The sequence below is a fragment of the Pan paniscus genome, chromosome 6 (assembly GCF_029289425.2).
Source record: "Pan paniscus chromosome 6, NHGRI_mPanPan1-v2.0_pri, whole genome shotgun sequence".
Lineage (NCBI taxonomy): Eukaryota > Metazoa > Chordata > Mammalia > Primates > Hominidae > Pan > Pan paniscus.
In genome coordinates, this window is record NC_073255.2 from 50506238 (window position 1) to 50518572 (window position 12335).

Below are 12335 nucleotides of genomic sequence, written 5' to 3' on the forward strand. Positions count from 1 at the left end.
CCAGGGGTCTTGGTTTTCTGAAGCTGCTATAACAAAGCACCACAGACTGGGCACCTTAAACAACAGAAATGGAGAATCTCACAGTCTGGAGGCCAGACGTCCAATATCAAGCTGTGGGCAGGGCTGGGCTCTCCTGAGACCTTGTTCCTGGGCTACAGACAGCCGTCTTCTCTCTGTGCCCTCACAGAGTCTTCCCGCTGGCTGTGTCTGTGTCCTCATCTCCCTTCTTATAAGGACACCAGGCAGATTGGATTAGTGCCCACCCTGATGGCCTCATTTTAACTTAATTGCCTCTGTAAAGACCCTGTTTTCAATTAGTCACATCCCGAGGTCCTGGGGGTTAGGACTTTATGCATTTTGGGGGACACAGTTTGGCCTTGACACTAGGCCTGGTTACTCCTCATCCCCTGACATGCTGTCTCACAGCTGCCCGGACAGGGTGAGGACGAGCTCCTGCCCGGCTGACTCCCTGTGTCCCTGGCCCTGCACTGTGGGTTTGGCCCGGGCGGCGTGGCTTTTGGAGAGCTCTTGCTATGCTCTCCGGGCGGCCTGGGCCCTCTTTGTGTGTGTGGGATGTCAGGCTCCACATGTTGCCTCCTTCTCTCCCTGCAGCTCGGCGCCAATGCCTTGCTCTTCGTCGGTGTGAACATGTATGGGGTCTTTGTGCGGATTCTGACTGAGCGTTCGCAGAGGAAGGCGTTCCTGCAGGCCCGGAGCTGCATTGAGGACCGACTGAGGCTGGAGGATGAGAACGAGAAGCAGGTCAGTGGCTTGGGCCAGTCAGCCTAGAGGGGTTGGCTGTGGGGCTGGGAAGGTGGAAGAAGCTGGCTTCCTGAGCCTCAGTTTACCTCATGGTGACATGGGCCACAATTCCCAGTGGTACATGTTGGTATTTGAGGCTGTGGAGGAGATGCCCTGAGGTTTTATAGTTAGCAAATGGACAGGCAGGCTGGGTTTGCTGCCCATGGGATAGTGTTGGGATGGGGCTGCTTTGGGGACAGCATTTGGGTGCACGGACTTCCGGTTGCAGCTGGAATAGGTCAGCTGCCCAGGGAGGATGAGGCAGGTCCTGGCTGGGCCTCAGGTGAATGTGACCGTGCAGGTGGCCCTGATCCACTGGCCTGAGGCTTCCACCAGCTCTGCCCTTGGCTCAGTGTGGCTGACCCCAGAGCACGCTGGCACTTCTGGAAGGCAGAGATGCCCTTTTGCTGGGAGTTGTAGAGGGGTCACAGTGGTCATGATACAGCACCCACAGCCCTTGGGGTTCCTCCAGTGGCCGGCATCACCCCATTTTCAGGAGGAAACAGCCGTGAGGGAAAGAGCAGTGGCTTGGAAGGAGCCATGCCTAGGTTCCCACCGCCCTCTATGACCCATCTTCTGTGCTCTCTGTCTGCTGCCCGGGGCCTGTGCCCAGCATGTGGGCTTAGGAAGGACCATCTGGGAGCCCCTGGGATAAGCCTGGCACATTCCAGATGCCTTCACTGGAAGGATCTAGATTCTTCCCCTAGCCTTGGGGCTTACGGGCCTCTGTGACACCAAACTGCTGATGTCTCAGGCTTGTAGCTGACATATAGGATCTCTTTCTCAACGATGTGAATATAAGGTATTATACCAAATATAAATGTAAAAACTCACAAACACATTTCATGTATCGACATTATGATCCCTAATAGTTACAATAAAAGTAGGATATACAATAAAAGTAGGAAATAGATCACATATGTATGTTTAGGTGGTGTGTGCATTGCCGTCTATGTGAACATGTAGGAGGGCGTGTCCATGTGGATGTTATGTGGACAGTGGTATGTGTCTGTGTATATGTACATGTGCATCCCTGTGGAGATGCATGTGTGGATATGTGCATGTTTGCCTTTGCCTCTGTACATGTTTGCATGTGTGTCTGTGAATGCCTGTGCTCATGTGTATGTGTCCATGTATGTGCCTATCTGTACGTCTGTGTGGTTGCATGTGTGTGTGGCTTTGTATTCATGTAGATGTGTTTGCGTGGGCATGCCTGTATGTCTGTGTGTGTATGTCTGTGATATGCAGGGATATGTGTATATGTGTGTATGCGCATGTGTTGATGTGTTGTCTATGTGTGTGCATGAATGTGTCGGTGTGTGTATAAATTGAGCATCTTTCGAGGCTGAACGCTGAGCATTTTCTCTTAGACCAGAGTCAGTCACACAAGGAGAGATATCTCCTTTGTGCTTTCTGGGAGGCATATAGCCTTATTTTATTACCACCATAAGATCCCAGAAATGAATCTTTGGAAGCCCTGTTCTCCCCTTAACTACATCCTCTGTAGTGGAGAAGGCAAAGGCTCTTTTCATGGGCCCTGCTTGTGTGCATTTCCTTTTCTTTTCCTCTTTTGTCTCCCTCCCATTTCCTTTTCCATACCTTCCTTTCCTACTTCTGTGTTGGTCTTTTTTCATTTATTTTCTGACACTTGCTGCCTTTCCTAAGGACTCTCTTTCCTCCCAGTATTGTCTAGTCTAGCCTTTGCTGCTTGATGTGCAGCATTTCACTGGGTTTTATAGCAGCTCTGTAAGCAAGGGATTTTTTCCTCAGCCCTATGGAGGAGGCAGTCCACACTCAGGGAGGCTCAGAAATGTGTCCAAGTTCTAACTGCAGAGTGGATGTTCTTAAGCAGGACATTTTCAAAATGTCACCCAATCCAGTTAACCCAGCCAAATGCTATTTAGTGTTCAGATTTTGTCTTTATGTGTATTTTTCCCCACGTGATTGTCATTTTGGTGTATATATAATTTTATTTTCTGTCTTTTTGCTTATCGTTTTGCACAGACATAGCTACTGGTGTGATAAATGTGATTTAAAACATCTGCTTATTCTTCCCCTTAATGCATGTTCTGCAGTGTTCTCAGTGTCTGACATTTAGATACCACGTTCTAAAAGAGTTTTTTCTTCACGCACATGAAGTATTCACTGAGTAACATTTTTAGCAGTGTAAATATGTCATTTCTCTCCCAAGTTTCTGAGGTATTTTCCCAAACTTGTGCTCTTTTACATCTTTATAAATGATGACTGCTTACACTCTGCTCTCTATAGCAGCCCAGGCCAACCACTGCATCAGCAGCAGTGGGGAGCCTGTTAGGAATGCAGATTACCGGGCCTCACCCAGCCCTGTAGGTGGGAAAGCCCCTAGGGTGGGGCCCAGGGGCGTCGGGGTTCTGATGAGCTGCTCTGCAGTCCCTGTCTTTCTCCCCTTCTCCCTCTCCTGCCTATTGGTTTCCACCTTTCTCCCTCCCTGCCTCCCTCTCTCTCTGTGAGGACTTGGCACCTCCTGTTTCCCCTGCCCCTTTCCGTTTACTAAGGCTGACGGCGACAACTTCATGCTTGTTCACCTTCTGTATTTCTTTGTGATTAGTACGTTCCAACCCTCCGTCCCGTTATATTCTGACTTTCCTGGCTGTCGGGTGAACTTCTCACTGTATAACAGAGACACTGATGCCTCATCCCCACGTTTCCCCAGGTCTGTTCCTCCAGCTTTGCTTTTCCTTGTGTAAAATTCAATCTTTTATATTTTCAAATGGAAGGATCATTTTCTTTCATGATTTCCTCTGTTGCTTCATAGCTGAGCTGATGTTTTGACACATGAGAGCTGATTGAGGACAAGCCTTCCCTGACTTTACCAAGTGTATCCTCAGACCTCAGCTGTCCTGACTTTTGCTGTATTTTTTCTGTCGATTCCCTTTGAGCCTACAGGGTTGTATCTCACAATAACTGTCTGCCTAGATGGGCTGGTAATCAGCACCCAGGTTCCTCCTGGCCACCTGCTGCCTGATGTCAGTGCAGGGAGCCTTGTCTCTTTGGGATGGCAGAGGGGAGCACTTGGGGCCCAATAGGGCCCTGCCAGCTCTTGGGTCTCTCAGCTACACAGGCACTTTGCCCCTCAGCATCTGCCTGGAGACTGCCTGGCCATCCAGAGAGCCTAGAGGTGGCCATGGCAGCCCTGCCCAGGCCTCACGTGTGTCAGCATGAAACGCCAGTCTCCTGAATGACAGGTGAGGGAGCCTTACCATGTGGCTAGTCGTGAGCATCTGCCTTTCATGTTTTAATTTCATTCATGACACATTTCCATTCAGCACCTGTTCCCAGAGCCTTCTCCAGCCACTTGAACTGTCCAGGCAACACAACGGGTGATGGGAGTGGATTGGGGGATGCACTGAGGTTCTGAGAGGGGATATGGGGGGATGTGACCTGATTCTGTGGGGGGATCCAGGGAGACACACCTGGTCCTGGGAGAGGATCTGGGTGTGGACACACCCCAGTCTGGGAGGGCTTCTGGGTGGATGGATGTACCCTGGTACTAAGAGGGGATCTGGGGGACACACCTTGGTTTCGGGATGGGATCTAGAGGGGACACAACCCAGTCCTGAGAGGGATGCTGGGTCAATGCACCCTGGTCCTGGGAGCCGATGTGGGCATCACTGGTAGGAGGCGGTGGAATGCAGGGCACGTCCAGAGGGACCAGAAGATGGGGGCTGAGTGAGGTCAAGTTGAGGGGAGGCCTGTGGGCAGACTCCGAGCCTTACGCTCCCATGCACGGTGTTTGAGGGAAATCATTTCATGTCCTGTGACCTCAGCTGGAAGGAGATGGCTTGACCGGTAGAGAGGGGGGCAGGGCTGGCTCCTGTGGTTCTGTGCTCACAGAGGGGAGCTCCTGAGCCTAGCAGGAAAGAGACATCATGAACACGTTTTGAGGGTCAGTGCACAGGTAAGTGCGTGGAGGCAGGGGAGCAGACACACTGGGGAGTTTGGCGGTGGTTTTCTTTTTGTTTCTTCCTGGGGGATGAATGCATAACTCAGAGGCACTGTGGTCAGTGGCTTTGTGAGTAGGGAGAGCATTGTGCTCAGTTCACAAAATAGGAGTTTGGCTCAGGAGGCTCAGAAAACACCTCCCAGTGTGGACAGGTCTGCACTTTATGGCCCCCACTGAATGCCCGGGTTTGCAGGAGAGCACAGCAGGGTACTGCTGTTCTGAAATGCAAACTCCCAGTATTAAAACTCCTCATCCTGTCCCAGCTGAACCAGTTTTGTTCTGGGATGGGAACTGATGGAACAGGTGGAGATGGCTGCAGCAGCAGTGCCCTTGCTCCGAGCCTCCTGGCAGTGCCAGGGGTGGAGGCCACCGGCTTTCACGCTCTTCTCCACTCGGTTTATGCATTGGATGCTTCTGTTCCCCAATGCCAGATCGTTCTTGCCCAGTTTGATAAGTTATGTTTTGACACCAGTAGTAGGGTGTGCTTCATCTTAAGCCCTGGGGAGCACCTCTCAATTTCCTGGCTTATGATGCCAGTGTTGGCTTTTACCAGCCAGGATGCATCCCTGGGTGCTCTGTGCCTACTTACTGCTAACTTTTGCAGCAACCCATGAAGAAGGTGACAACAGATACAGACACTAGGAGCTTTCTCCTTCCCCTCCTGTACTGTTTAGTGTCAATAGCCCTGCGGGTGCCCTGCAGAATCTTTGAGGCTTTAAGGGTCTGGTCTGCTCCTGCCGAGGCAGGTGCCAGTCTCAAGGGGTGAGGCTTCTGCCAACATTCTTATGAGGGGAAATATTACAGTAGCTCTCACTCTCCTCCCCTCCACCTTCTCAGGGCAGCCCATAGAACAAGAGGCTCTGGAGAAGGGTGGGGTGGGGATGGGGGCTTGTCTGTTTCATTGCACTACTTCCTGTCTGTCTGAAAAGTTCTCTGCTGTACTTAGGAAAGGTTTACCTGAATTTCAGTGTGCCTGAGGCTGATTCCTTTGGGAGGATTTGAATGAGCTAAAATGACCCCTCCTCTCAACACAGCAAAACAAAGAAACAGAACAAAGGGTCACCCTGGGCCCCTGCCCTTCATCTGTCCTTGCCTGCAGGGTCTGGGCAGAGAAGAAGGTCAAGGTACTAAGATGTTCTTTCTGAGTTGTCAGATCTCTTTAAAATTAATTTCAGCCCTCTATATCATGGTTAGGAATGTAAGGACTTTATTCTGCTTAATAAATCTGAGAACTGGGGCTCTGAAAATTTAAATAACCCAGGAAAGATAACGGAGTGAATAATAGAGTCACCAGTGGCAGAGCCAGGGTGAGCCCGGGATCTTCCAAGGGAACCACATGGCTGTTTCCTCCTTTCGTGGCCACAGATCTCCTCAGCTAAAAAATGCTCACACAGATGTTTTAGGCTTACAAATAACTGAGCTAAAATGCTCCAAAGGGGTGTGAAGGTTCTTTTAACAGAGCTTTTTCTGTTTCTGAACAAAAATGTCAAAAGTTGATTCTTTGAAATAGAAAAGCATTAAAGAGACTGATCAAGAAGAAAAAGAGCAGACACAAATAAGGAGCATGAGGGATGAGAAAGGCTGCAGATAAAGCAGGGATTAAAAATAGATAATAGGGAAATGCTGAGAATAATTTTATGCCAGTATATTTGAAGAGAGACAAAATGGCCAAATTTCCAGAAAAAGTGTGAGTTACCAAAGATGATCCGCAAAGAAAAAGAAAGCCTGAAAAATCCTATAATTATTAAAAAGATTGATTCAGTAATTTACAAGCTCATCAAAAAGTAAACAGCAAGCCCAGATGGTTTTACAGATGAGTTAGACAGAACTTCAAGGAAAACGCGATTGCAATTTGATCAGTCACAGCATGGAAAGCTCGCTCTCTGAGCCCAGGTCGAGCTGGCTGGTGATTATGGAGGACGGAGCTCGGATTCCCACATCTCACAAAGGCCTGTCACGTGGACGGCAGGGAAAGCCTCTTTCTCAGTCTTGTTTTCATTAGTGGTTTGGCTTCTTGGTGCCGAAGTGGATTGGGTGGGCGTCAGGTGGATGCTTGGTTCCTGCCCTGCTGCTGTTTCATGCACCAGGTTCTAGGAGCGAGGGGCAGGGCATGCTGCCTGGTCGGGGTGACATGACTCCTGTGTGCTGTCAGCCCCCTGCCATTGCCAGGACACCTGTGCAAGTGGAACTGAGGTCCAGGGTGTTTGTGGTCAGCATCAGAGGCTCTAGAATGCTCCCAGCTCCCAACTTGTTGGTCATATGCTGGGTAGTGGAGGTGACCTGCTCCATGGCCTCCTGGAGCAGCCCTTGCCCAGCCTCCTTCCTGCCTTGAATGCCAGCATCTCTTCAAAAGTGGTGTCGGGGGCATCCCCCTCCTGCGTGGATGTCACACATCTGGCTCCATGCTGAGGCGTCTTGTTCCCCTGTGGCTGGCACAGCCCAGTGGGTTCTTCAGTCTCCTTAGCTCTCCAGGAGCATTACATTGGGCCCCTCAGTCACCGCCTTCTGCTTGGTTTTCGTGGCTTGTGCGTCACAGTTTGCTCTGTATCAGCTCCGGGAATCCCAGAGTCTCCTCCCTGTCATTCTGTGGCCAGTGCTGCAATATTGCTGAGGAAGATGCCGGAGCTGGTTGTCGCCTTGGTCTGTGGGAGGCTCTGCGGCATGTCCTGGGGGGCTGTGAGGAGGTTTGTGGGTACCCAGTTGTTTGCCATATCTGTTTTTTTTTTTTTTGAGGCAGAGTCTCATTCTGTCACCCCAGCTTGAGTACAGTGGCGCTATCTCAACTCACTGCAACCTCCGCCTCCCGGGTTCAAGCAGTTCTCCTACCTCAGCCTCCCAAGTAGCTGGAATTACGGGCATGTGCCACCACGTCCAGCTAATTTTGTATTTTTAGTAGAAACGAGGTTTCACCATGTTGGTCAGGCTGGTCTCAAACTCCTGACCTCCTGTGATCTGCCCACCTCAGCCTCCCAAAGTGCCAGGATTAAAGGTGTGAGCCGCCTTGAGCGGCCTTGCCACATCTGTCTTTTTCCTACTTTGTTTGAAGTCTGTGTGGCAGATGGAGGTGGTGGCCAACATGTGGCTCCTGGACACACTGGTCCTCTTGGTTCTCCTTGATGGAACAGCCCAGGCTCAGAAGCCACATGCCAAGATATAGAGCCCAGGTGTGGCCGGGAGAGGAAAGGTCCCTGAGCCCACCAGGGCCCACCTCCATGCTGGTGAGGACATGGGATCTGCTGTGCTGTGGGCATCTGGTGGTCTATGAGGGAGAGGGCAGATCCGCTGCAAGGAGTCCAGCATCTGCAGCCTGGCTCTCAGATGATTAGGGAACTGGGCCCAGCTATGTCTAGTATAGTGACATGAAGTGACCCATGGAGGGGACCTCTGACAGGGTGAGGGACTCAGCACACACAGCTGCAGGCTGCAGGGAGCTTTGCAGTTTCCCACTGGCCTTTCCTGGAAGAGCCCGAGGAGCAGAGCCACAAGTCGGGGAGAGCAGCCATGGGAAGGCAGGCTCTGACCCCACCCGCTGAGGAAGACAGAGCTGAGAGAGCCTGTCTGGAGTAAAGTGGCCCGTTGGGACAGCACGTCAGTTAGAATCTGGTTTGGCTGCTAGTAACTGACCTGGAAAATGGTGGCTTAAACAAAATAGAAATTGTCTGTCTCACGGGCAGAAGTCTGGAGGGAGGCAGCTCGGGGCTGGTGTGGTCAGCTTAGGCTGTGTAACAGAGACTGGGTGGCTGCAACAAGAGAAATGTATTTCCTCACAGTTCTGGAGGCTGCAGAGTCCAAGATCAAGGTGTTGTCAGGGCTGGTTCCATCTGAGGCCTCTCTCCTTGACTTACCGATGGCCATCTTCTCCCTGTGTCCTCACATGGTCTTCCCTCTGTGCGCACACCCTTGGTGTCTCTCTGTGTCTCCTGATTTCCTCTTAGGAGGAGAAGAGGAATGCAGCCACATTGGATTAGGGCCCACTCAATTACCTCATTTTAATTTAATACCTCCCTAAAGGCCCTGTCTTCAAATATAGTCACCACATTGGGTTTTAGGGCTTCAATCTATGAATATGGAGGGGAGGGTCACAATTTAGTCCATAGCAGCCACTAAACAACATCTTATTTTATTTCAAATAAAAGTCGAGTGTATGATTTAAAAATAAGGAGATGCTGCGTGTGAGTCCTGGATGAGTGTGCCTGGACTGGTGAGTGCCTGGCGCTGGGCTCCCTGGATGGCTGAGTGCAAATAGAAGTACATATGGCCGCCCCTGTGCAGCTGGTGGAGAAGCAGGCCTGGGCTGGGGGACGGTCCCTTCCTGCTGGGTTTCCTCCCTTCCCCCCCTGCTCTTACTTGAACTGCATGTGGCAGGAGGCAGGAGAGGGGATCCTGCCAGGTTCTCAGCTGGCTCTGATGGACTGTGGCTGGGCAGCTCCCTAACTGGCTCCAGGCCTCAGATCCACCAGCCCTGAGTGTGGCTGGTTGTGGGTGATGAGGGGCGGTGGTATCCATACCTGAGCACACTGCACCCTTAGCCTGCTCCTCTGATCAGGGCCTGCTGTCCACCCTGGAAGGAGACTCCTTTTCGCAGTACTGCCACAACTTTAGAGGCCATTATTGTTTGTTTTTTTTTTCCAATCCTCCTTCTGGTTTGTCTCGATGGTGATTTTACCTTGTGGAGCAATGGCTGGTAGAGGTGCAGTCATGAGTCCTCATTAATAGGTGTGTAGTGAATGAACGCAATTGAGTGTGATTGGGGAATTGATCCTGTAGCTTCTTTGGTCCAGTGCTCCCAGCGGTGGCCTCTTTGTGTGTGCATCTCATACACATGCTTTTGTGACCTTGCTAGTGAACTCGGGATGAGAGGTAGGGGTGAGGACAAGTGGAGATGGCCCTCACCTTCCAGACATGTCCAGCCTGGAGTTGGTGCCAGGAGAAGGGAAGGGGCCTGAAACCCTCCAGCAGTGTGGATGGAGGACACCATGGCTGAGAACACTAACCAGGCTTGGGGCAGGGCAGAGGACGCCAGGGCTGCTCTGGCTGTAGAGATGCTCTCAGAAGTGACCAGTGCCAGGGCTTCAGGAGGTGGCCTTGACTGAACCGAATAGGGACGTACTATGGGGAAGAACAAGAGTGATCAGGGCTTTGAGGGATGTGTAGGGGTTTGCCAGGTAGAGGCAGGGAGGTGGGAACTGGAGGAGGCATTCAGGCAGCAAATTGAGGTGGAGGTGGTCACAGGTATTACTTTTGGTAAGTGTGAGCTCTGCCTTCCTTCTGCTTGGAGAGGAAGGGGATATGGGCTGGAAGTGCAGCTCCACTGGGTGGTGAAGACCACTTGGGGGCTTCAGGGTGTTCATGGTCCCCCACAAGGGTCTAGCCTGAAGTCTGTGCCTGTCACAGCTGGAGAGCACAGGGTGAGAGGCATAGGAGGTCACCCTCAGCTTCCTCCTCCGCTGCCTGCAGCCTGTCCAGGAAGCCCTGTATCCCTGAGTTCAGCTCCCTCTTCCATACTATGGAGCTGGCCCCTCCCAGAGCCCTGGCTGTTCCTCAGATGCCATTATTAAATCAGAATTCCAAAAATAATATGCAGCTATTTAAAGCACACACTCAATTTGTTACCCTAACAAGGTAAATGGAACAATTTTGAGTTCTCATCATGTGAAGAAATTTATCAAGAGAAAGAAGACTTCCATTTAAGTGATGCAGTATGGATTTTTAAACGGGGCTGGCCAATGGACAGCACCTTCTCAAACAACTACAGTTATGATTTATTTTTCATTTTTTAAATGGCTTTATTGAGTTTATGTACCATAAAGTTCAATTAAATAAACTTTGTCCAACTGAATAAAGTTCACTTAAATGCTTTTTCCTATAGAGTTATTATTATTTAGAATTATGCAAGAATCTTAGTCTTATTACACATTAATCTTATTTAATACATATGTCAAATGATCTTATTGTAGAAAATTAGTATACAATAATCTAAATTTAGGATATTTTTATTATCCCCCAAAGACACCTCATATCCATTAGCAGTCACTCTCCATGTATACCCACACCTGCCCTCCAGCAAGACATAGGCACCCACTAATTTACTTTCTGTCTCCATAGATTTACCTGTTCTGGACATTTCATACAAATGGAATCATATAATAGGTGATCTTTTGTGACTGACTCTTTCCACTTAGCATAATGTTTTTGAGGTGCATCCAGATCATAGCATGTTTTAGTATTTCATTCTTTTTTATGGACAAATAATATTCCACTGTATGGGTGGATCACATTTTGTTTATCTGTTCATGGCTGATACATATTTGGGTTGTTTCCACTCTGGCTATAATAAGTAATGCTACTATAAAAAATCATGCACAAGTTTTTGTGTGAACACATTTTCATTTCTTTTGGATAAATACCTAGGAGTAGAATTGCTAGGTCTTGTGGTAACTCTATGGTTAGCATTTTAAGGAGCTGCTAGACTGTTTTCCAAAGTGGCTGCACCATTTTCCATCCCTACCAGGAGTATGCAAAGCCTCTAGTTTCTCCATATTCAGAATCTTTTTTTTTGTTTAAATTAAACTGTTTTTATTTTGAACTACTTGTAGATTCACATTTAGTTATAAGAAATAACACAGAGAGATCCCATGTGCCCTTTACCCAGCTTCCCCAATGGCAACATCTGCAGAACTGTGGTACAATATCACAACTAGGATATTGACATTGGGACAGCCAAGATATGGAACATCCGTCACCCTGAGGATCCCTCATGTTCCCTTTAAATAGCCACATCCACTTCCCTCCACAACACCTTCATTCTTAAGACCTGGGAATCACTAACCTGTTACCCATTTCTTTAAATTTGTGATTTCAAAAAATTCATATAAATGGAATAATAAAATATTGTAGACATTTGGGATTGGCTTTTTTTCACTCAGCATAATTATTTGGAGGTTCATCCATATTGTTGAATATATCAATATTTGTTTCTTTTTATTACTAAGTGGCATTCTATGGTGTGGCTGTATCACAGTTTGTTTAATTGTTGGCCCATTGAAGAATGTCTTGGTAGTTTCCAGTTTTGGCCTATTAGGAATAAAGCTGCTATGAACATTCATGCACAGGTTTTTGTGTGAACATAGGTACTAATTTTTCTGGCTCAAATACCTGAAAGTACAGTTGCTGGGTCATATGGAAGTTGCCTATTTAGTTTACTGAGAAATAGTGAAACTTTCCCAGAATGGTTGTACCATTTATGTACCCAGCAACATATCCATGTCTTTTGCCTACTTTCTAACTGGATTTTTTAAACTGCTGGGCTTTGAGAGTTCTTTATGTGTTCTAGATAACAGTACTTTTTGGGATATTTTGTTTGTGAATATTTTCTCAAAACCTATAGTTGATCATTTCATTCTTTTAGCAGAGTCTTTTTGAGAGCAAATATTTTTAATATTGATGAGGTTTAATTCACCAGTTTTTCCTTTTGTACTTTTGGTGTCAAGTCTAAAGACTTTTTGCCTAGCCCTAGTTCTTATGTGTTTTTCTGAAAGTTTTATCTTTTACA

The 12335-nt window shown here is 48.6% G+C and overlaps 1 protein-coding gene across 2 annotated transcripts in view; it reads left to right on the forward strand.

Moving 5' to 3' along the window:
* Positions 1–12335, forward strand: part of ADCY1 (adenylate cyclase 1) — a 147775-nt gene that overhangs the window by 17777 nt on the left and 117663 nt on the right. For both annotated transcript variants that reach the window (XM_008968790.5, XM_034964059.3), the window contains exon 2: positions 613–762. In XM_008968790.5, coding sequence (XP_008967038.2) covers positions 613–762 — 150 coding nt within the window. The remainder of the gene's footprint in view (positions 1–612; positions 763–12335) is intronic.